Source organism: Diabrotica undecimpunctata, chromosome 7 (genome assembly GCF_040954645.1).
Source record: "Diabrotica undecimpunctata isolate CICGRU chromosome 7, icDiaUnde3, whole genome shotgun sequence".
Taxonomy (NCBI): domain Eukaryota; kingdom Metazoa; phylum Arthropoda; class Insecta; order Coleoptera; family Chrysomelidae; genus Diabrotica; species Diabrotica undecimpunctata.
In genome coordinates, this window is record NC_092809.1 from 140,693,977 (window position 1) to 140,719,351 (window position 25,375).

Below are 25,375 nucleotides of genomic sequence, written 5' to 3' on the forward strand. Positions count from 1 at the left end.
TCGGTAACAGATGGCGCTATTTGAGCCGGCATTTTATAACTAATATACTTCAGTCGTCAGAGACGAAAATGCCACTGGGGGAAAATGCTTCCCCCTAAAACCTCCTCGTAGTGGGGTAAAAACTCAAAAAAAATCTATTTACCAAGAATCTGTTTACCGTAGAAAAAATTGTAGCTGAGATAAAGCATTTTTTGTGTAGAATGAACCGTTCTCTTAGAAATAAAGCTTGAAATGACCGTCGATTTTGCATGTCAGTTACGGGCGCGAAATCAATATTCAATAAAATTTGTATCAGCTCGACGGTAAAAATTCGATATCTTTTGATTCAAAAGTGCATCAAACGCATCTTGATTTTTGTCGATAGGGCATTTGAATCGAATATCGAATTTTTACCGTCAAGCTGATACAAATTTTATTGAACATTGATTCAATATTGACATTGATTCAACATTGATACAAATCATGTAAGTGATTTATTAAAATAAGATGCTAATGAGTGGTGTGAATCTGGTAATTCAGGTTAGAAGGGAATTAAGCTCTATAAATCGACAAAGTAATCGCATCAGTTTTTTGGAATGTAAAAGGAATTTTGCTCTTAGATCAGCTCTTCAACTGGTACTACAAAAAGTCCAGAATATTATTGTAATCTTTTAGACCAGTTAGGCATGAGAAAGAACCTAATATAGTGAAGAAATTGTTCATAATGACAGTGTTATCTTAAACAACGTGACTGACATAAAGAAGCCAAAGCGATTCTCAGTTCAGGGATGGAATTCACTGATTAGAACATTACTGGGGCAAGTTCAAGGAGATGGTACTGAACACAAAAATGATTTTTTTATCAAACGACAAAACCTACTGATCAACTTACTACTATAACAGAAAAAAAGTTCTCTTTCGTACATGTATAATCTACCAGATTTTTATCTGTTAATATGTTACAAACATTCCTACGTTCTAAAGTACTTTTGCCATAGTAACTTGGCACTTAGATGCAGCTGAGTTGTGACAAAACAATCCAGGGGAGTAAGTAAAGTATTTTAAATAGACAACCAGTTAATTTGCCAACAACGTCATTTGACAATTTTATTTATAATGAAATTGTTTTTATATTAATAATACTCAACACTATTAGAAGAATATCAAGCTGAGTTTAAAGGAAGAAATCGTTACGGATCAATGTGCGAAAGAAACTCGAGATTAAAAGTAGAGTATACCAGGCACTAAACTCTTTAGATATACCTGCGAAAATGATAAAATGAGCGAGAATAACATTAATGGAATGAAGTAATAGATTCATCACAATGTTTTGGCACCTTTGTAAGTATATTGTCCAGAAACAGGGACAGCTGATGGCCGCGGTAACTCATATACTTACTAGGTCCTTCTTCTCACATCTTACACTGTGCTAGTCTAGTATTTACTTTGCGAATATATTCAATTTGTTTGAAGAACTGAATTTCCAATCCCAAATGCTTTGAGTATTTGAGTTAACATGGTCAACAGCCTTTCCCTGTTTTGGAAAAAGCTACCTACACGTTGAGATCGAACCATACACTAGCCATCCAAAAGAGACACGGTGATATTTTTTTGTAGTGAAGTAATGAACACCAGTATCTAGCTCTACCGATGATTTTACCGTAATATAGAGAACAAGAAGAGTGGGAAATGTTTTAAAAATATTAGAAGACAAGACTAAGGATGTTAGTCTGAAAGATCTTAGATGGCTTGTGTATAGGTATTATAAAAATTTTGGATGAGTCTGATGGAAAGATAATATACCAGGTACTAAGCTCTTAGAGGCAAATTGATAAAATAACTTTCAAAGAAGTAAGGAGAGGATTCATCTAAATCTGAAGTTAATAAAGGTACTAGGCAATATACAAGGCCTCTATACACGATCATTTTTAACTCGGTGGAAAACTTGTCATGAGAATCAAAACCAAAATAAATGAACCCCTTATAACAACCTTAAGTCGCCAGTCCCTATATTGTTATTTATAATTGATATAATCTACTGACACTTTTGAAGTCAAAATCTCTACACGAGCCAACCTTGACTACATAATGACGTGAGTATATACATACATATATTGTTATGCTTTCATGTCTGTGTAGCACGATTTTGTTTAACTTGTAACGAGTTGTTTAGTGTACAGATAAAGATATTGTGAAGATAATGTAGTGTCTTTCTATTATGTCCGATATACCGGCCCCCACCTATATGGAGATCTTACCAGGAACAAAAATGCGTCAGTAGATTAGGTATATCAATTATGAATAAGAATATACGGGGTTACGACTTAAGGCTGTACCACAACCTTTAGTAATCAACCTCAGTGGCATTTATCGATGATACTAGTAAAAACAAGAAATTATTTTAAGAAGATGGGAAGCATTCCAATTTAAGGGAAAAGGAAAAATCATGAATGTGTTGCTTGTGTGAGTCCATTTCAAAAGGTAAAAGAAATAATAAGTTAGACTTACTCACAATCAGTTTAATTTAACTAATCGGACGACCGGTTTCGCTTTCTATAATATGCAAAGCATCTTCAGGTCACGATACAAAGTTAAAATGCTGAAAATAATAATCCCATATTAGGGTGTTGTCTAATAAAGATAAAACATAGGTAGGTGATATAAATTATATAAATTACAGCAATTATGCCAATATTACATGTCTGTGGTTTTATAAATGAATAAAATGTTTAAGCAGACAAGGTAAGACCCACAAATTGGTAACATAGTCTATTAAACTGTAATGAATTAATAAATAAACCAATAAATAAACATTACTTACATGCCGGTACTCTATTAATTGATGGTTGAAAGAACATGGTTCAAACTATCTTGGATTGTTGATTGGAGAACTCAGGTCAACTATTGTAATTGTTTAACAGTAAACGGGGAAGTTCTTGAGGAGACAGATTTTATCCAATGAAGTAGAGATAGGTGAAATGTATTGTTTGTTTGATGAAAGTAATGTTCTATACCATTAAGTACTTTAAAGTTATTTATATTTATTCTGGAGATATATTTATGAAATGTGTGTTATTTATTGAGATTTTATGTACATAAAATTCCAAAACTTCCAAAACAAAACATAAAATCTCAATAAATAACACACATTTCATAAATATATCTCCAGAATAAATATAAATAACTTTAAAGAACTTAATGGTACAGAACATTACTTTCATCAAACAAACAATACATTTCACCTATCTCTACTTCATTGGATAAAATCTGTCTCCTCAAGAACTTCCCCGTTTACTGTTAAACAATTACAATAGTTGACCTGAGTTCTCCAATCAACAATCCAAGATAGTTTGAACCATGTTCTTTCAACCATCAATTAATAGAGTACCGGCATGTAAGTAATTTTTATTTATTGGTTTATTTATTAATTCATTACAGTTTAATAGACTATGTTACCAATTTGTGGGTCTTACCTTGTCTGCTTAAACATTTTATTCATTTATAAAACCACAGACATGTAATATTGGCATAATTGCTGTAATTTATATAATTTATATCACCTACCTATGTTTTATCTTTATTAGACAACACCCTAATATGGGATTATTATTTTCAGCATTTTAACTTTGTATCGTGACCTGAAGATGCTTTGCATATTATAGAAAGCGAAACCGGTCGTCCGATTAGTTAAATTAAATTGATTGTGAGTAAGTCTAACTTATTATTTCTTTTACCTTTTGGAAAAGGAAAAATTCCCAAGCAAAGACAGGTTGACAAAGAAAAAGATTTAAACTTTAGAAAACAAAAACAGTGTATCTAGAATGTTCACTTCAAGATAATGTTCATCTACCAATAGATAGTAGGTTTATATGGTCAAATGATTCTAAAAATGAAAAGTTTTAGGTATCTAGGATCTGTAAAATAGATACGAACAGTTGTATTAGAGCAAGATGGATGCAATCGAAGTAGGCGTGCAAAAAAATTCAATGAAATTAAAATATACATGATATAAGAACATTTACGATTTACATTAATGAATGTTCCACAGTTAAAAAGATAGAACAACAAATGCATGTTGCAGAAATGGGAGGTGGGGAGAAAGGATGAAAATAATAAACGAATTTAATGGGGGAAGTCATAAAATAAGAAGACATAAATTAAGATGATTAGGATACGTTCAAGGTCAGAAGGAGAACCATAAAATGTCAAGACTGGGAAAGTATCCAATTCCTGGGAAGAATTGAAGAGAAAAATAGATGATGAAAGAAAGTTAGATCGGACATGCCCGATAAGAAGATCGATATAGGTATGCTCCAAGATAGAAATGTGTGGACAAATGCCATTATGGAAACTGACACTGCATATAAATGAGGAAAAACTGAATGACGATGATTAATACTTTAATTTAGCAAAAAATCTGGAAATCATCGAAAAATATCTGCGAACTTGTAGGAAAAGTATCAATTTGCACTCTGTAACAATCCTTTTGATGACAGATCATGGCATGCACAATGTTTGTCGTATGATTAATGACCAAATTCTTCATTTTATATGTAGAGAACTTGAAGCTAGTTTAAAAGGTGAATTAAATACAATACTCAACGAAGAAGCAGACAATACCAAATTCTGCCACCATAAATATCAGACAGTGCGTCAGCCAAAAGCGCAACAGGTACAGAAAAACTAATTCAGCATTAAGAATGCTGTGGACCAAACCATAAAAGCGGAAAGTTCAACTTTATCGCGAGAAACCTAGAAAAAACCCATTATCTGAAATAGTACATATACCCCAGCCAAGGAAGAAAATAAAAAGCTGAAAATTTGGGAAGCTGATGAAAAATCAGTGAAGACGTACAGGATTTAGTTTTTTTTTTTTCAACAATCTTAAAAAGTGAAAAACACAGTTTTTGTCTATAAAACGTTTCTTATACATTATAAAGAAAAAATGTTTCAAATAAAAGTTGTAGATCATCAAAAGTTCTTTATTTTGAGAGTTTCCAAAATACAATATATAAACAATTGACCAAGATAATTTTACAAAGGAGACCAATTATTTAAACAACTGTACTTGCCCAGTCACTCTAGACGTATTGTGTAAATTGCAATTGATTCGATGGGGCTTCATTTATAAGGTTTATTAAAAAAACCTGAGCGTTTTATTAAATTTGGTACTAAAAAAATGTTTGAAAAAGGGCTGATTTTAAGCTTCTAAACATTTATAATAACTTTGATATTTTTTTATGTCACACGGTTTTAAGTAGGCTCAATGAATGGTGGATGAAAAAGCACACTTCAAAAAAAAAACAGAACCTTCTATGACCTATAACAAGAAACAAGCTGAGATATTGCAGCGGACAGTTCATCATTTTTACGGGTTATACATTTTTACTTCTTCAATGTGTATGCTATTTATAAATTGGATCATAAAATTTAGATATTTAACAATTTGTTGAAGTTTCATCTCATAATGTTAATAAAGACTGGAAATATGGTTTTAAGAAAAAAATCTCGTTTCCTATTGATCATAGAAGGTTCTGTTTTTTTTTTTTTGAAAAGTGTGTTATTTCAACCGCTTTTCATTGAGCCTACATAGAAGTATACGATCTAAAATATGTCAATGTTATTATAAATGTTTATACGCTAAAAAGTCAGCCCTTTATAAAACTGTTTAATAATAAATTTAATAAAAACAAGCCATCAAAGAATCGATTGCAATTTACAAAATACCTCTACAGCGACTGTTTGGGCAAGTACAGTTGTTTAAATAATCGCTCTCTGGGATAAACAAATTGAATAACTTATAAACTATTTGATCGATCTATTTGAAATTCAGCACACTTTAATAACTCATTATTACATGTTTGAATATTGTTTAAAACAAAAACAAAGCCAAATCACATGTACGTCTTTATGGATTTTTCGTCAGCTACCCCTCATAAACTTTTAGAATCTTCAAATATCTGTATAAGATTTTTACGTGAAATCAATAATTTTTTTCCCAGATAGACTGGTGTAATAGAGAAAAAATACGGCTATATTATTTCCCTACATACTAGACACGTATTTTCCATCATTGTACTTTTCTACTATATTTCTCTTCCGCAATTTTATAATCATTAAAGATTTACTAACCATTCTAGATAGACATTTATATGTTATTGTTCGATATGAACTGCAATCACTGAAATTTTTACCGGTATTGACATGAAAAGTATTCTTTACAATATCCAGAAAAAAACGCCGAATTCAAATTGTAATGACTGAAAATATTTAAAATAATCTTAGTTTAATGACTTTAGATATGCGTTACCACTGTCACATAAACAGCAAACTTATATTTTTGGACTTAGCTATTACTTTTACAGATATCTAACTGTTGGTATCTTCTACACAATACTTACAAATGTTACTGTGACTTTTAAAACAGATCTGATGGTAGTAATGCCCGCAAACGCAATGTTTCACCTCTCGCAGGATTGGATTGCTTATAGATATCTGACAATAGGAACATTTGATGTTGGAATCGGGTCTAATACTCTTGTGTGGCGATTGGAGGCCGGAATGTTGCTTTTGCAGGAATTGTTCTAAACAGTCTCCAAGCTATAAAATAAAATTCGTGTTAAATGTGTCATTATTGCATGATCAATCATGCTTTTGCGAGATACTTGACGTTAAAAACAAAAACGTTCACTTATATGAGTTTTTCTACAATCACTTAATACTGTAGTTATTGAACTTTTTTATTTGATGATTTCTTCCTATTTACTCACTTATAGTCACAATCGTAAATAAAGAGTGATATCTGAACACTAAAACATTGTTTTTACTTTATGTACTTACGCTGCCAATGTGGCTTGATCATAATAATAAATTCTTGGTAAGGTTTTCATTTAACTTTAGATATAAATTACATTTTAGATAAAGTTTTTAAATGAAAACTAAGTCACTATAAGAATAACAAATTAAAGAAATGCTTGGTACTTTAGGGTATTAATTAATGTAATACCAGGAGTCCCTACCGGTCAGCTTTGCACATGCACATTATAATCTATGCTCCTTTCCGAACTACTAGAACAGGAAATGCAAACTTCCGCGATTTAAACGCGACAAACGAAAATTATCCACATGAGTGGCATTGAAGGTAACTCTGTACTCTAAGGCGTACAGAAGGAAAATAAACATTTGCAATTAATGAAAATAATGATAATAATGAAAAGACCCTGAGGTCTTTTCATTATCATCAAAAGGCTCCCTGATCACCAAGGAGAACGTCATGACGGAAGAAATCAAGCGAAGAATAATCCTAGCAAACAAATGCTATTTTGGACTGAGTAGACATATGAGAAGCAGAAACTTAAGCCAAAAAACAAAAATAACCATATACAAAACCCTTATACAACCAGTGTTGACATATGGGTCGGAGACATGGACCATTTCCAAGGCAGATGAAAATCTCCTGCTTATATTTGAACGAAGGATCCTGAGAAGAATATTTGGTGGCATCTGTGAAAATGGTGTTTGGAGAAGGAGCTACAACTACGAGATATATCACAGATATAAACATATATTTGGTGGTAAAGACCTAGTATCCTTTATAAAAATAGGAAGACTAAGATGGGCAGGACATCTGGCAAGATCACAGCAGAACAATCCTCCTAGAAGAATACTTATGTCACAACCTGTGGGAAGTAGAAGTAGGGGTAGACCAAAACTTAGATGGAGGGATGGTGTAGATGAGGATGGTAGACAAATAGGCGCAGCAAACTGGCAACAGTTGGCAATGGATAGAACTGACTGGCGTAATAGACTTGGGAAGGTCGAGGCTCTTTTATAGGGCTGTAGCACCAATGATGATGATGAATGAAAAGACCTGTCATATAACAAAATAAGAATATTACGCCCCTGTGTGTTTTCCGTGCTGCTTTATAAAATGTGGTTCGACCCCGTTTCCTGGGCGAGGAAAACTGTGAAAGGTTTTTGATTGCGAAAAGTAAGAGTAAGTACAGGGTGCCCACTTGGTCTCTAACCTCGAGATGCGCAGTGTTTTTTGATAAGCCAAGGTAGGGAGACGGTTTTTTCTCTCAGCGGCGAGACAATCTTTTGTGCCATGCTATCCCATGTCATAAATTGAAATTGGGCAGTCTGTACCTAGAATCGGTATTACAGAGTAATGGCGAAATAGATGGAGATGCATACATTAGAATTAGGGTTGGATGGATGAATTGGAAGGAAGCTTGCTAAAATCAATTAAACGAAAAATCGATAGAGATTCTTTAGTGCTCAGCAAGGCTGATAAGGGAAATTGTGTTGTAATCTTAGAACAAATTCAGTACATAGAGAAAGTAGATTCTCTCTCCTGATGCCAACCATAAAGTAGCACCACCTTTTTTTAAAAAATTTTAAACTGTTTGTCCTTGTGTAGTGTAGTGTAATGTACAAATTTATGTTTATGACATTCTCAACAGTTTGTTGAATACGCCAAAATTGACGAAATGCCCCTGAAGATGCTCTAGGAGCGAAAGTACTTGGACAAGATTAAATTAATAAAACTGTGCTCGATATCTGCCTTTTCATTTGATCAAAGTTCATTTATTCTAGCATTCAACTTTATATCAAAATATACTTAAGACAAATGATGGCATGTGAGAGCGTTTGCATACCTGTCTGTGTGTGTGTTGGTTTGCGGTATACGATATCTCCTACACTTGTAGGTATCTCGTCTACATATTTTATCCATATTTTTGGTTTTTTTGTTTTTCACAGCCGGAGATCCAAAATTTACTCGCTGCACCATATTTTTGCTTGCACGTTTATGCGATGTAAAAAAAAAGAGATATGTTTTGAGATTATAAAAGAAGTCTTGAAGGATAACCGATTTATTTAAAAAAGTACAGTACAATATTCTACATATAACCTTAAAATATTTTAGAATTATTACAAAATAGTTATCGTATTAAATTAATAAAATTATACGCTTAAATAATTACATATTGTGAAGAACTTCACTTTAGGAAAATATAGGCAACGCTGTAGTTCCAGCTAATGGAACAATTAGATTTGATACTGTTGCAAGTTCGCAACTGAAAATATTATAAATATGTCTGTTTTGATCTAGCAATCCATTTAATATATAATAGACACCGCAGTACGACCCAACTGCAGGGAGACCAACCCTTAGTTGACGAAATAAGCGGGGTTGGCGCTGATAATGGCCATCCTGACAGCAGGAATGGCCGTATATCATTGTATGGAGTAAATTCTCAGCACTCTATCATAATAAACACACAAGCTATGTTTAGAAATGTACGAAAAAATTCAAAAATTCGCAAATAATTACTCAAATAAAGTTGTCAGAAGACTTATGAGAACAACAAGTACACAGTGAAAACGAAAATAAGTAATTCCCTGAAAGATAGATGTTTTATTGATAGAAGTTTAAGTGAATTTTGATATTGATACAGTCTAAGAGAACAAGTTGTAATAGAAACAGAAAAAAAGGATTCAACATTAATAGTGGTCTTAAATGAGTATAATATATACCAAACTTAATAACTGTCCGTCACACAAAACGGAACTCAAAACTCCTAAAGAATTACAATTAAAAATAAACGGCTAAGGAGAACAAACATAGAAATTGTAACACTAGGGTTAAGTATAGTGTCTTACAACATAACAAAGAGTGGACTATTATACAAAATAATATAAGTAACTGAAACAGACTATTGATAATGAGTGAGAAAGTCAAAATGAATACTACGAGATGAAATATAAAGAAAAATTAATATGTTTACACAATTTGTGCAAATAGTAGTAGCAAACCATTAAGTCAAACAATGTGATAAGTTTTGATCCCCAAATACGAACTGTGCTCGCAGAATCCAAACAGCAAGCTCGCAGCAGCCGAGTTAAACATATCTGTGCCTGATAATGCTTACACGATTCTGAGCTCGATGGAAACAGGATTTAGACCTTCAGCTAGAGCAGAATAGTTCTACCGATAGGACGATTATTGTTACCGTAAAACGGGCGAAGTGCGCGGAACGCTGTCCCAACAGATCACTAATTATAATTTTATCATCTGCACGTGTTGTATGCTATATCCATCCCAGGTAATTTGGTAAATTAGACTGATGAACAACCGCCAATTTGATGGATGTAGCTTCAACAATATGATCACTATTAACTGTCAAACTTCGGAAGACCCTGATCCCCGATCTGCCTCCCTGTGACTTTTTATTTCCTAAGTTACTTTTTTTTATTTTCTAAGGTAAAATCGAAATTTGAGAGTATGAAAGAAGTGAAAGCAAAACCCAGGGAATTGTTATAGGAAAGAGATAAATTTTGTAATATAATTAGGTGATCAATAAGTCCAGTTATTTAATTGACACATCTACTAATATCTTACAGCCTACATTAAAGAAAAAAGAAAATCCAATAATATCTTTAACTAAATCCATATTGAAATAAAAATTAAAAAACTATATCTCTAAAAAACAACCAAAAATGCGAAATCGACTAACTTTCTTTTTTGTACCAAACAAATATATTTATTATTTTAAAAGTATTGTAAATACTATCACGGTTCTACAATCTGCTATTGTATATACAAGATACCATACTTTGTTTCAGTTATGAATGTGTTAGTTGAAACGAAACTGCTTGGTCGCTTATGAGCGACATCCTTTCCAGATGATCAATTTCTTCTTGAGTTGCAGCCCGTATACTGATAGCCTTTAGAATATTGAAGCCGATCATGCTGCCTACACATCTCACCGTCATACCCAAATGGAAATCATCTAAATCGATTTGAGTGAAAAGGTAATAGACAACTTGTAAGACAGGACCCTTTGTATTTCTTACAAGCATAATCTTCTGAGTCTTGATGGTACCTTCCTGAAGGGAAACCATGGTGGCTATGATTTCGTAAAGACAAAACCGATCTTGGAACAGCATGTTCCAATGTATGACTTTGTCCACTGGTCCGGTGAAGATAAATTGTTTTTCATCTTGACTCGATTCGGAACTTTTGCGTGCTGTGGTACTATTAGTTTTAATTGATCCGGTAGTGGGAACCATTTCCATGGTTCTATTCATACTTGAGATTGTAGTATTATTAGAAATGCTGGGATTGGAGACAGTTTCGCTTACGTTATTCTTTTCGTTGAGATCAAATTTGTACCTTTTTGTGCCGAAGTTGCTTCTTTGTCCATCAATAATACCAATGTTATTGTTTTGAAGATTTCTTGTAGTTACTGGACGATTAACATTATGATCTTGTTCCACCTAATACAAAATAATGTTATATTTTTGTGCTTTAATCTACTGATCGTCTAATAAAAACACCATTATGGGAGATAAGTTTTTTTCTTAATCGTACTAATCAAAATCATAAAATGATGTGCGGAACTGACTTAAGAAATTAAAAAGAAAGGAACAACGAATGCATGTGGCGAAAACGAGAATACTTAGATGAATGAGTGGAGTGACAAAAAAGGATAAAATGAAGGGTGAGTATATTAGGAGTTTATTGGCGGTACTAATTGATACTGATACCGAAATACTGGGTTCTAAAGCTGAAAATGAAAAAAAAAAACCATATTTGCTATTCGATATATTATTCCTTAATTTTATAAATGTTTTTTGTGTCGGAAGATATACCTTTTAATAACAAGATTTATTAATTTTACTTTATCAGTGACGCAAAGTATGCAACTATTTTCCTTTCTAAATGTTACGCCACTGCCGGCACAGCAAATCTGAAGACAGTTTTAAACTTTTCCATACTTTACTTAAAAAATAAGACTTGCAGATAATTTTATACTGTCTGTTAGTTTTTAACACTGATTTATCTACAGTAAATATGTAGATTTTCTTTCTGTAGCAATATAATGACTTAAAAACTTGATAGATAACAGAATTATTTCAAAGTCCCGGGAAAAACTTCTTCCGTGAAGCATAACAAATTGTAACACAAAAACAATGAATAGATTATTATACCTCTGGTAAATATTTATGTTACGACTATGTGCAGAATTTTATTACTGAAACAAGGACATAATAAACTTGTATTCTGTATTTGCATTGTATCAACAATAGTTTTATTTGATTATTATAGACGATCAGAAGAACAAAATATTATTTTTATGTATATTATAAAATTTGTGATACTTACCGTACTAGTTTCCATCGGCATTGTATAATTCAGAGGCCTCTTATTTAGTGGCTCTTTAAAATTACCATAATAAGGTTTATGTTCCGTAGATACATTAGTAAACTGATCTTTTTGGTTGGGCAATCTTGAAAAGTCAGGATGATTTGCTGAGGATACGGAACTGTTGTTCTGGACGTGCCTCATTTCTTGATGATTACCTGCCAATTTTACATTTGACTGTACGATTCTGTTAGGAACAATTCTTGGATAATTAGGTGGTGCACGATTATACAAATCATACCTTTGCGCCATTATTGAAGTTCCTGAAGATTGATAACTCAAACGGGGCACGCCGTAGCTTGGTGCCACCGATGGAGAAATTTGAAGTAACGGTGGAGAATATTGGGGGCGGTAAATACGACCTCCGCATTGATTACCATTTTGCGGCGGAAAATACTGTTGATTTACCGGCATATTCGACTGGTACATTGTTGTTTTTCGATGAATAGCTGATTTTAATTGTAACAAACAAACACCTGTTGTTAAACAATTTGAGAATTGAACTGTCAAACTATTTATTTTGACGTCTACTTCATATTATTAAAATAAATAATTATGAAGATCACATCACCTTTGTAGATGTAAAAGGTTGGTTTAATTATATTAAATTATTTCTTATTAATATCAAATATCGAATTATTAAAGATTTGTATATTTATTTATGTGATATGTTTTGTATTATTTATTAAATGTTTATAATTATATTAGGCTTTTGTACTTAAAAATAATAAATTACAATAATAAATCACTGCATGACCGAGAACTGTCAATTTTGAAATACAATACTGTCATGTCTAATTGGCAAATTGTTTGCGTGTTGTGTGTTCATACGCTGATATACGTGAGTTCGAATCCCAATACGAATTTCTTTTTTTATTTTTGAAATATTTAAAACCCCATGTTAATCTTATTAAATAATATGTAATATACGCAAAAATGCGAAATTTTAAAATAAAATGAAAATTTACAACATAATCCGAGTTGTTGGTTTTTTAATTTTATCTTCCAAAAACATTTTTTTTCACGCAATTTGGTAAAAACTTACCTTTTTATGTCCCAAAGACACTGCAATTTTTTTTAAATATTTGGAATTTATCATCCTCATTCACCAGAACTAAATCTTCCCTGATTTTTTTATTTGGGGATTTTTAAAAAACAATATTTATAAAACTGGCTTTAAAGGAAGAATTATTACAAAGCAAGCATTAAGCATTTAGAAAACTAAAGTTAATTAGTTGTTACGTTGTTTAATATTGTTGTTTGTATGTTTATTATAATTTTTAATATTTTTGTAAAATTAATTCAAGTTGTTAAGTAGTTTTTTGAAATTTGTTATTCCTATTTTTTAACCCATTAGTGCTCAGAACTAAAAAAGTTTGAAAGTTGTAAATTTTTTTATAGATTTTATTACAAATAGCGCTACATATTTACTAAAAAATACATAAAAAAATCAAGGTCTGTCAAAATGAGTGGCAACTTTAGTTGCCACTGAGCGCTTACGGTTTGGTAATAACCAAAAATTTTCTATGTAATAGAAATGTAATAAAAACTAATCGTGATTTAACAAAACTAGAGATACATATTATGGAAATTATTTATGAAAAGTTTCAAAGCAAGTCACATGTAGGGGTACATTACATTTATTACACAAGTATGTTGTTCTTATTTGACACATTTTACATCTGCGGTACTTTGAGTCTTCTTTCGCGATAATGTGATTTTTCTTGTCCGTTCTTAGATCTTCCAAAACAGCGGAAGTGGAAAACGATGTATGCGATATCATACGGTAACTATCACATTTCTTGAAAGATTCTTTCGGAGGTAAATTCATCCACTTTGCTATTCTATTTTCTTGCGATGTTCCAGTTCCCCCCAAGTCTCGTTTAGACAGTTCTTCAAGTAAGGACACAGAAGTGAATAAATTGTCAAAATATAATTTAGTCCCGCTAGGAACGTTGGCATATTCAGCAAGTCCTAGTACTAAATTTCCTCCTTGTCCGAGTCCCGTATCAGGAAGCATTGTATGTGCACCGCAGTATGGTTCAGCATGAGACACAAATCCATTAGGGCTTGCAAAACCCACAATTTAAACCCAAAACGAATAGGTTTGCCCCGTATAAATTGTTTTGTAGGATGACGTCCATAATACGGGACTATGCTCTCATCTATAGCAACTGAATTTCCAACTGGTACTTGCTTGAATGAATTATTTAGATAATCAAACAGAGGGCGGACCTTGTAAAACCTGTCAGTGTTTATCTGCGAGTTATCATTTAGATGGAGATACCGTAATATATCCTCAAATCGACGTCTTCGCATTGCTTCTGCAACTATAGCTACCTTGCAGTCAGGTTCATTTTGCCAATACATCCGCTTACTCGGCAGTTGGTGGTAACCAGATAATAAGATTATTCCCAAGAAGACAGAAATTTCATCATAACTTACATTTAAACTATGCACTCCCTTTTGTCCGGCATAAAAATTAGTTTGTGTAATGATATGTTTAATTAGAGTATCAGTAAAAAAGCATTTGAAAGCTTGAAGTGGAGAATTTACTGAGTTTTTCAAAAATTCCATAGTCGATGGTCCAGAGGGTATAGTAACGGCAGGTAAATTCCAACTGTTTTCTTTATTTTGAGACCAAACACTGTTTGAAGATGCAATTACTTTTCGCTTTTTATTTCCAATAGGTTTTGAAGTACCTGGCTGTGACAAATCAATATTTTTCTCATCCAAACAGATATTTACTGTACTGTTTGAATGATTCTCAACAATTTCCTCATCCAACTCAACAATCGCTTCTGATCTGAGGATTCTACCTGGTAAATGATTTGGATTTCCTTCAGTTTCGTCATCTGACAAATCTGAATCTTCGTCTGTATCAGCTTCAGCAGATTCTATAGAAGGAACTATTCCTACAGACCTGATTCTTCTAAAAAAACTTGATCCGTAATTTTCTTCACAAGCTTTCATAATTTCATCTACGCTAAACGCATTATCTTCAGACCTAAAAGAAAAAAATAAATCATTCTAGTGCTCAGTGGCAACTAAAGTTGCCACGTGAATTTAGGGTACCATAATTATGTTATAATTTAATGAACAGTTAATTTTCTTAGATCAGTATATATAATAAACCTTTGGTTTAAAATGAATTGAGTATGAACACAAAATATTATAAATTAACTAAAAAATACTTACATTTTTTAGGACTAAGTTTGGTTGCTGCAAAACTCTAATATTGAAATAAATACTAACGAGTACCTAACAAGTTTACAACCAAATTTGTAGGTTATAAATACATGTGGACACGCTAAAAATTATATACCACTTAAAAATAGGTCACACACAATACACAAGAGATTTTACGGGTGTTGAAAGTCACTGGCAACTAAAGTTGCCACTGAGCGCTAATGGGTTAAGTTGATTGATCTTATTTCTGGTAAATAAATGTAACATTTTTACATTTTTTAATTAATCGCCATGTATCTCGCTAATGTGGGTAGCTATTGGTGATTTGATTAGGCAATCGTTACTATAACGAAAAAATAAGTCATTGACATCTTAACTACTTTTTTTCTATTTCATCGTATAGTTTTCGGTATATCCTGCAAAACATACAAATTTGGGACACCCTGTACAAAAATATACTTTTTAAATACACGTTTTTTTTGTCGCTAGAAAGAAATGAGTTTCATGTTGTATTGCTCGAATACTTACCATTTTAGAGCTTCCAGCGGCACGAACTTCCTCTACGAATTTTACAGCAATACCCTGGTTCGGGCACGTCATAGAAAACACGCAGCTCTGGTAAAACTCCTGCTTTAACTGCCCTTTAGGAATGTACTGCGCATACCTCGTCACCAATCGGTTGGCATTCTTCGGTCCTATAGATTCAACCATCAGCATCCCCAATTCCGTCCAAGTCAACAGTCCGTCGATACCTATCGTCTCGGAACAATTCAAGCAGTGGCCTTGACTTAGTTTTATATACAACTTTATAATGTCGTCCCACTTATCGTATGTCATTTTAAATAAGACCTTTTTAAACACTTCTTTGTCGCTGAACTGGGTAATCATACCGAGATTCAATGCCAAGTCGCAAGCCTTGAGCTTGTACAAAAGCGGAATGTTGTTTAAGTACTCTTGTTTGTTTTCGGTATAATTAAACAATTTACAGGCCAGATTGTAATGATCTAGTTTCCTTTTGTGCGCTCTGGGTAAAGGAAAACCGCACTTGCAACAATCGATTTTATAATCGTTTATATCTAAAAAATATTTACTTAACGACTCGACGGTGGGTGGTTTAAGTTCGTCGAAGTTGTACAAACTTTTAGAAACGAATTTCAACAGCTGTTCTTTGCACCACAACGTCGCATCCTCTTCGCTTTTGTCTTTGACGTACTTTATAAAAGACTCGAATAATGAGGGCAGTTCATCTAAATTGGTATTTGTTAAAATTTTACTACTCTCTGTTAATTCTGCTAGCTTATGAGTTTTGTTAAGTACGTATTGTTTATAAAGTATCTTTAAATCTTTCTCGGTGTCTAAATTTTGAAAGTTGCTTTCTAGATTTTCAGGTAGAGTGGTAGCTTGCGCCGAATACTGATTTTCAACTAGAACTATACCATTTTCCAACTTTAATCCAACCGTTTGGTCTTTGTAATACTCATCTAGTTTATCTAAAATATTTTCTATCTTCCCGAAAAGATCGTCTTCTCCTAATTCCTTCAACTTAGTCCTCAAAATTGATATAAGATTGATTTTCTTCGATTTTTCGATCAAAGCAAAAACTTCTTCGTTAAATTCTACGCATAAGTCCGAACACAACAAATACTGTTTACTGATTAACGTGTTAATAACTATTTCCTCCAGAGATTGCAACGATATAATGTTGATTTGTAGATCGTTCCTCCAAACATAAATATGTGGCTTCATAATTTTTATATCCCTAATATTGTCGAAGGCATGCGACCAGCATACGATATTGCTCTTTTCTACATTAAAGAAATAAATCCCCTTATTGTCATATGTCATTATAATATTTTTGTACAGCAAATACAATTTACTGAAGTTGAAGTCTTTTGAAATTTCAATTCCTTCGAATTTGGTTACACGAAGCCTCGTATCTTTGGCGTTTTCAATGGTTATCAAGTCGGAAGATTGCACAGAGAGGGAATTTCTGAACTGGTACGTTGAAAGAACAGTGGCTTCAAAATTTGCCGTCCATAAGCGAGCACCGGGCCTAGAACAGTATATCTTCACATCGTTACTCACTTTACTACTAAAACTATCTTCACCTTCGATAGTTTTGAAGGCTCTCCTAACACCTTCGCATCTATCGAAGTGATCGGAGAAATCGGTCTGGGAAAAACACGCGCCGAAATTGCCGTCTCTCAGCTTTTTGCCTATTTGTTTGTACTGTTCCTTTTCGGTATCACATAAGTAAGTACGTGTTTTGGTTGAGATTAATAAATAGTTTTTGTAAGTATCTATCTGGATGATGCTTGAATCGAGGCTCATTAGAGATGAAGATGGGGTTTGGAATATTGCTTTTGTCTTAAAGAGAAACAAAATGTAAAAGATCAATACTTATTCTAGAGACTGCTAAAAATAATCAATTTTTATAATATATAAAATTAAAAGATCTACAATCAATTTGGAAATGCATGATAGCCCAGTTTTTTATGGCAGATGATTACAACAACTACACATATCAAAAATGTCTAAGGAATACCACTTATTATTATACTATTCGTTACTTGATTTATGTGGCTTGAGAATGACAGTTTTGTGTCTAACCAGATTCCCAAGTCTGATACTTCATTTTTAGAGGCTAATGGCAAGTTATTTATAGAGTTAAACCTTTTGCTAGTGGTTCTAGCATCTGCTGAAAATATTCTTCAAAATCATCACTGTTCATATCTTCGTGGTGGTCTCCTGTTTTTTAGACTTAAATATTAAAGAACTACCTTACAAAATCACTTCCAATCTGTGTTATTGTTAGGCGTCGCCTCTTACCAGAAGTAACCTTTAATCCTGTAGATAATCCTTCCAAAAAAGCCTTACATGAAGATTTAATGTTTGTTTCCTGCCACATTTTACCCACTGTATAACCCTCATTCACCCAAGTTTCGTCTAAATAAATATTAGTTTACCTTCTTCTTCTTATAATGCCGTGCACCTATAGTGCGTTGGCGAATTATCTTAAGACCAGACGTATGTCTTTTGCGGCATGCAAAAGATCGACAGTGTTATTTATGCCTGTCCAGTCCTTTATGTCCAGTGGGTGCACAGAAGAATTCTGAAAATATCATGGACAGAACACGTCACAAACAAAGAGGTTCTGGGAAGGTTGAACAAAGAAATGGAAATTTTAAATTCAATAAAAACAAGAAAATTAGAATATCTCGGACATATTACACGTGGAGAGAAATACACCTTGCTCCAACTGATTATGCAGGGAAAGATCCAAGGAAAGAGAAGCATAGGGAGGCGTAGAATGTCATGGCTGCGCAACCTGAGAGAGTGGTACGGATGTACATCAAATGAACTTTTCAGAGCAGCCGTCTCAAAAGTCCGAATAGCTATGATGATTGCCGACCTCCGCCGCGGAGATGGCACTTGAAGAAGAAGTCCTTTATGTTCCGTAGCCACGACATTTGTTTGCGACCTACTCCTCTCTTGCCTTCAATATTTCCCTGGATGATTAGTTGAGGGATTTCGTATTTTTTTCCTCTCAGAATGAAATGACTACGATTTATCCAACGCACATCTGTAGACCTGTCTTTGTTCACATTTAGAAGACTTTATTGCGGTATCGTTAGTCACATTCTAGAGTAAGGATCAGTTGTATGGTCCCCATCATCCAACTGTTATATCAAACAGATTGAAAGGGTCAAAATAAATTTATGAGGATAGCAGCTTTTAGGATTGGATACCAGAGAGAGGAATATGACTATCGGTGGGTAAGAGACAGTCTTGATTTAACAACACTTGAGTCAAGGAGGAGAACAGTGCCGTTTCACCACACTAATTACGGCCTCAATGAACCAACTACATGATTGGCCTGGAGTGCTAATAGCCTGCCAAGACAAATAAATATTTTTTACTCCAAAATTAGTTTTTTTAAAAAACAACAAAAAGGTATTTTATAATAAGTAATCTCTTTTACATGCCAATACTAGTCTACTCTTGATAGCTGTATTAAAGTTTGTTATAGTTTATTATTCTGAGATGTTTGATATCTTAAAAATTTATTGTTTTTAAGGTGTAACTTTGTTATAACTTTTGTAAATGGATTCTGTTAAGAAATAAAAGGTTAATTTGAAGTAATGTATAACACTACTTATCATTCCCATAAAACTGGACTTCTACCAAATACTTCTTGCAAGAAACAGGATATCATTAAGTGGCTAACAGACAAAAACACTAGTTTTTCACAAAAATAAGCCTTCAGTATGTTATGCAGTAGATGAACTGGCCAAAATATGTGATATTAAATGGATATGGGCACAAGTTAAAAGATATATAGCTTGATACAATACGATATTTAAATTAAAAGTACAAGTATTGTTAGAAAGTTCCCTATTACATGTTACCAAGGAAAATTGGCAAAAGACGATGGAACATGTGTTGAAAGAATAAGAAAACATGCGGAATTTGAACAAAATCTTGGATGTTAATACTAAAATCACTGGTAATAGTATCAATAAATAATGATTCATCAGGTGGAGATATTGGTTCAGAGACTTTCATGTTTCTTGATCTTGGCAAGTAAACTGAATACACTGAATTGTGAAATTACAGCTAAAATCATTGGTTAGGTAAGGTTTTCAATCTGCATTATATGATTGAATAGTTTTACTGAAAAATTTATTATTTTTCATTGTATAATATATACAAAGTAATTGTAAATTAGTCCATCTGTGTGTTTTCACTAGTTTATTATAAAAACATCTTTTTTTATTAATAGTAAGGTTAAACCTCCAATAAATTCATATTTTTACAATTAAAAGACAGTTTTTTATTCTAATAAGTAATTTTAACAAAAAGTTTGTAATTTCAAAAACTCCTCAATCCTTTTTACAGTAAAAATCATTAAAACATATATTTACAACCAATATGTTGTAAAACTTAGAGCTATTTTCAAAGTTTTTTCTACATTGTAACCAACAAATATTTCTTTGTATACAAAATATACAATGAGTGTGTGATAAATCAATTTGTTTTCAGATTTTCAGGGATTAAGATTGTTACAAAAAAAACTAATAATCAATAAGAACATCCCTGAAAGACAACTGCAAAAAAGGTTTAACCATGATTCTTTGCATAATATGATCTATAAATCATATATCCATTCAATAATTGATTATGGATGCTTTTTAAATGGTTCATTGTCAAAATCTAATTGATAAAATCCAATATAGGTCAATATGTATTTGTATTAGTGTGTTAAAGGTATCTCCATGTGCTGCAATTCCATCAGAAGCACAGACATCTTCTCTAAACCTGAGAAGAAAATTATTGGCTAAGAAAAGGACTTACGACATAAATTATTAATATAACTTAACAAATCCTTATTGGAGAATTTAAACATCTCTTAAAAATGCTTACAACTTTATAATATCTAAACAGATATCAGCTTGGGGATTATCAACTGCACATAATAATAATTGTACCATTAATAATTTTCAAACTAAGTCTATATGATTTGACAATTTATCATTATTTTTGTAAATAATGTTTTGATAACATTTTTCAGATTCAAACTAAATTAATAGATTACTTGATGTGTAGTGGAAAATTTCCAGAAATATTAAAGATGTTCCAGTGAAGTCCCATTTATAAAAAAGGGGCAGAATACTAGATTACTCTAGTATACAACTTTGACACAAATCAGATAGTGATTTAACAGTGAATAGCCTTAACAGTATCTTTTCAAGGGAGTTCCCACACTTCTCTATATCAGCAATCACATTCATATAATAGAGTAAGTATATCCATTGCCTAATATAGTTTAATCATTGTACCGTTTTTTGTCTTGTTCTTCAAGATACAGTGAATTATTCTGCATATATAGTGAAACCTGCCAGTTTTGTGATCAATGTCTCTATCTTTCTCAAAACTTTTGTAACACCCTGGGTATATTGTGTAATCATTCAAATTTGTAGTTACTTAAAGTTTCTTTTTCTTACAGTTATAAAGGCTATGTTCATCTTATGATTTTTTAGTTCATCTCTTATTTTGTGTTCCTTAGACCCTAATCTTATACATTTCCAAGTAGTTATCTTTAATATATCCATTCTTCCAGCTTGTTTATTCTTGTCTTCCCTAGTTCATCATTTTGATCCATCAGATTTTTTAGTTTAATACTTTTGAGTATTTGTGGTACAGATCTGTATAAAACACAGTACATAATACAAAGAAGAAAAAGAAAAGAGAATAGAGGAAGAAGTACGGAACAAGTTCTAGTTACTTTTAATAGCAAACAATAGTACATAAATAAAAGGCACATATGCACAAATAGAAAGTAAAAAGAGATCATTTTGTACTTACCAATTTTGCATGAACAGTGCATACAGCTATTTTTCCATTATTGTCGCCACTGTATACACTATTGCCATGCCATTTCATCACAGTTACTGCATTGCCCTCATGTTCGGTAAACAAAAGAGGCCTTACATTTAAGTCGGCAAAAAAGTTTTCTAAAATTATCACAAGGCCTCTGGCAGAGGCTACAGCCAAATTTTTCTCATCAGGAGATATTTTTATGTGTACTGTAGATCCTTCCTGAAATAAATTACTATTTAAATGGGAATAAGCCACAATTAAAGGTTAAAATACGTTTATTGACGTTTCAATTTCCACTTCTGAAATCGTTCTCAAAATACAAACATTAGTAAATTAAACAAATTTTTTTTTTTTTTTTTTTTCAAAAAAAAATGTTTCACGTTGAGAACGCCTATGAATAACTGTTCTGATGAGACTTATTAAGTCGAAATACGTATCAACAGATACATAGACGCTTTGTGCGTGAAATCAAATCTTTATTGTCTTTTTCATTTTATTCGGATCTACTCTGTATGAGTACAAGAAATAAATTCGTTAAGAATTTCTGCTTAGTTGATAGACATGTCGTGGAATGCAAATTTTAGATTCCCCATGTCTCTATTAATATCTTTATCAACGTCTGTTATACCTTGCAATTTTTAGAAGGTTCAGATTAAAGCAGAAATCTGAATTTGTTTCGAAACTATTTTACCGATTTTACAATCAAACATGTTGATGAAAATGAGTCTTGTCTGAAAATGTTTCAGAGCAAAAAACGACAAGTTTTTATGTCTATATATGTACAACAATGGATGAAACCTAAATATGGCAAATCATAACTAGATATTTGAGATAATAGGAATACTTCCAAGTTCATTCAGTATAAATTTTCAACAGAAACTCTTCATATCAGCCAAATATACAATCGGTTAACATCAAAAAAATATAAAAAATTAATTTTTCTGGTTTTGCCTAAAATTTCATTTTTGAACATGTTCCAAAAATTCCATTCTAAAAGTAAACTTCATATTTGGATTTAGCAACCTCAAAAACATAGCATACAACCCAAGTTGACCATTAATGTAGCTTGGTTGTTTTATGGATTTACAAGACTAGTTTTAAGGGTGTGCAGCTCATCTCAAAAGAGATATAAGTAACTTAATCTAAAAATGGTACTAGCTCTCAAAAAATGTGCACCTATTTATCTTAGCACTACTGTACCCTTAGTAAAAATCGCCCAATCATTCTAAAGCATGTTATAGACAAATAAATATATAATGCTTCACTGTTTTGACTCAAATAAAATTGAATATATCCATAAAAATATTTATTTAATAATGAAATTGTATTGATGATGTTGAAATATTTCCTAAGTAAACAAAAATGTTTACTAGAACTTTTCTTTAGAATTCTGACCTCTCTTTGGATATCTATAAGTAAACATTTATTAAATATTTTTTCTTTTATTGACCAGAGATAGAAGTTGGTCTATTAAAATATCTATTTTTTTGGTGTTTTGTTAATTACTTTAATTATATCATTTGCTAACATGTTTATAATTAAAATTATAAGTTTCTATAACATACAATTTTCTCCTTTATAGTATTATGAATATATTTGTGGATTTTGCAAGTTCTTAATTCAAATTGAATATTGTGGTTAAGTTAAATCTTTCTTTCAATTTTTATGCAATAACATTACTTTTTACATTGCTATTTCACTTTTTAAACAATTATATAAAATATGTTAAAGACTATAACTGACATTTGATCTACTAGATACTTCCTCCCCTTTATTACTCTAATTACTATCTTAACCTTTATAACACCCTGACAATTTCAGGAATTAATTAATTATTATATTTCTAATTTTCATCAGCAACAAGTTTCATTTGAAAATATTTATTGCAGGCAAAAAGGATTCATACTTTACAGGTGGCAAAAAATCAACAAAAGACTATATTAGTGTCGAAAAGACCTAATTTTAATAATCATAGTTTAATTATATCTCTCGAATTAAAAAAACATTACAAAAATAATTATACATTAGAAATACTTCCTTTGTCAATAATTAGGTCTCATGCAAAGCTATGTAGAAATGTCTATTTTAAAACTTACTTTGCTTGGGATTAGCCTAAGAAATTCACATGGTGTTCGTTTGAAAATATAAATACCTCCACTGTTTGTCCCCAAAATGATATAGTGGTTTGAAACATCAAAACTAGTGAGCTAAAATAATTTCTGATGAGTTTTCTATAATTACATTACTTTACGAACCTACCTTAATCCGCTGAGTATGTTTAAACGTTTCACATATTGCTGTTTTTATACTGCTCAAATATTCTACCAAAACATACTTATCCATTTTTAGATCTTACAAAAAATCTAGGTTATGTTTTTATTTTTCCTTCAGACATTTTTGAGTAAAAATAGCTACTGCCAACGTGCAGATATGTAAACTTTTGAAAGGATTGCTTAAACTGCAGTAACCACTTTTTGAAAAAAGATAAAGATAAAACTGCACGAGTACTAGAAAGGGACACAGTCTACGTGCCACCTCTCAGCGTTGTCAGCTTTCTGAAATCGAATGTAAATATTTTTTATAAAGAATAATAAAATACTTTTGATTATGTGTTAAAAACCGTTATTTAGTAGACTTTTTATTCTAAGATATATTCATTTACGTGAAGTAATTATTAATAATCTAATTATTTTGTTTATATTAAAATGAAATCAAAGATATTTCCGACTACTATGTCTAATGTACACAGCTGACAACCATGGTTAAACTGCAATTTGACATGAGAAGTAACGGTGGCAGCAATGACAAGATTGAAAAGTGCAATGGACGGGTAAACTTTTTGCCATTGTTTTTTAAAATACATATTAATTTAATTATTATTTTTGGCTACTAGTTTATTAGATTTCAAAAAATACCAGTAAAATACGTTAAATTACCTATAGTAATTCACGTGGTAAGTAACATACTTTCTGATAGTGGCCAGACTAGTGATTGTGTGTGATGTTTAAGGATTTTGTTGTGCCAAAATGGAATTGTCATCGGGTAGTCCAAATTCGCAAGACTATTTAAAATTCACCAAAGGTCGACGTAGTTCCAACTTTTCGTATTCTTCTTACTTGTCCGAGGGAGACATTGATACCATAGATATTAATAGTATACACTTTGACAATGATGAATGTTGGTAAGTTGAAAGTATAAGAAATCTAAAGGTAGGTCAATCTGTGACCAAATTGGCTAGTAATAACAGTTATAAACATTGTATTATATGAAGCATGACTCAAAACTATTTATTTGATGTTTAATGTTCCTTTTATTAATGAACTATTAAGATATTGAACCATTAAAGGTAGATTTTAAAAGCAAATAGAACAGTTATTATAAATAAACAAATTGAGATAATACAATTTAGTAAAGGATGAATTTTATTTAAATTTAAAGAGAATAATGTGCAAATATGTATAACTGGTCAATAATATATATTGCTTTCAATTATTCTTATTGGTTTTTGGAGTTTTATCATTTATTATATATTTATTGTTTATTCTTGAAGATATCGGCTTGTATTATCTTTAACTTGCTGTCTATTGTTTTGTAGGTGCGAATCTTTAACATTAG

General features: G+C 31.9%; 3 protein-coding genes across 3 annotated transcripts in view; 1 reads left to right on the top strand and 2 right to left on the bottom strand.

The window, feature by feature from the left end:
• Window positions 1-3,645: 3,645 nt before the first annotated feature.
• p (WD40 repeat domain-containing protein pink) lies at window positions 3,646-24,321 on the bottom strand. Its single transcript, XM_072538347.1, has 5 exons — window positions 24,020-24,321; window positions 23,857-23,967; window positions 21,746-21,979; window positions 15,908-17,746; window positions 3,646-6,579 (listed from the first exon to the last, which is right to left on the bottom strand). The coding sequence occupies exons 1-5, from the start codon at window positions 24,101-24,103 to the stop codon at window positions 6,349-6,351; spliced, it is 2,499 nt and encodes an 832-aa protein (XP_072394448.1). The 5' UTR covers window positions 24,104-24,321; the 3' UTR covers window positions 3,646-6,348.
• Window positions 8,588-13,426, bottom strand: LOC140446999 (uncharacterized). The gene is made up of 2 exons (XM_072539590.1): window positions 12,152-13,426; window positions 8,588-11,262 (listed from the first exon to the last, which is right to left on the bottom strand). The coding sequence occupies exons 1-2, from the start codon at window positions 12,617-12,619 to the stop codon at window positions 10,609-10,611; spliced, it is 1,122 nt and encodes a 373-aa protein (XP_072395691.1). The 5' UTR covers window positions 12,620-13,426; the 3' UTR covers window positions 8,588-10,608.
• A 236-nt stretch (window positions 24,322-24,557) lies between the features above and the next one.
• Window positions 24,558-25,375, top strand: part of LOC140445914 (uncharacterized) — a 68,761-nt gene continuing 67,943 nt past the window's right edge. Inside the window, exons 1-2 of the mRNA XM_072538350.1 lie at window positions 24,558-24,713; window positions 24,770-24,941. Coding sequence (XP_072394451.1) covers window positions 24,787-24,941 — 155 coding nt within the window. The 5' untranslated portion in view covers window positions 24,558-24,713; window positions 24,770-24,786. The remainder of the gene's footprint in view (window positions 24,714-24,769; window positions 24,942-25,375) is intronic.

Bases quoted from the DNA above. Each gene is read 5' to 3' on its own strand.
- LOC140446999 (XM_072539590.1), bottom strand. From the start codon at position 12,619: ATGTACCAGTCGAATATGCCGGTAAATCAACAGTATTTTCCGCCGCAA. The intron at 11,263-12,151 runs GTAAGTATCACA...ATTTTGTATTAG, and splicing joins TGCCGATGGAAACTAGTACG to GTGGAACAAGATCATAATGT.
- p (XM_072538347.1), bottom strand. From the start codon at position 24,103: ATGGATAAGTATGTTTTGGTAGAATATTTGAGCAGTATAAAAACAGCA. The intron at 21,980-23,856 runs GTAAGTTTTAAA...AATTTATTTCAG, and splicing joins TTAGGCTAATCCCAAGCAAA to GAAGGATCTACAGTACACAT. The intron at 6,580-15,907 runs GTAAGTATTCGA...TTTATTTTATAG, and splicing joins CCGCTGGAAGCTCTAAAATG to CTTGGAGACTGTTTAGAACA.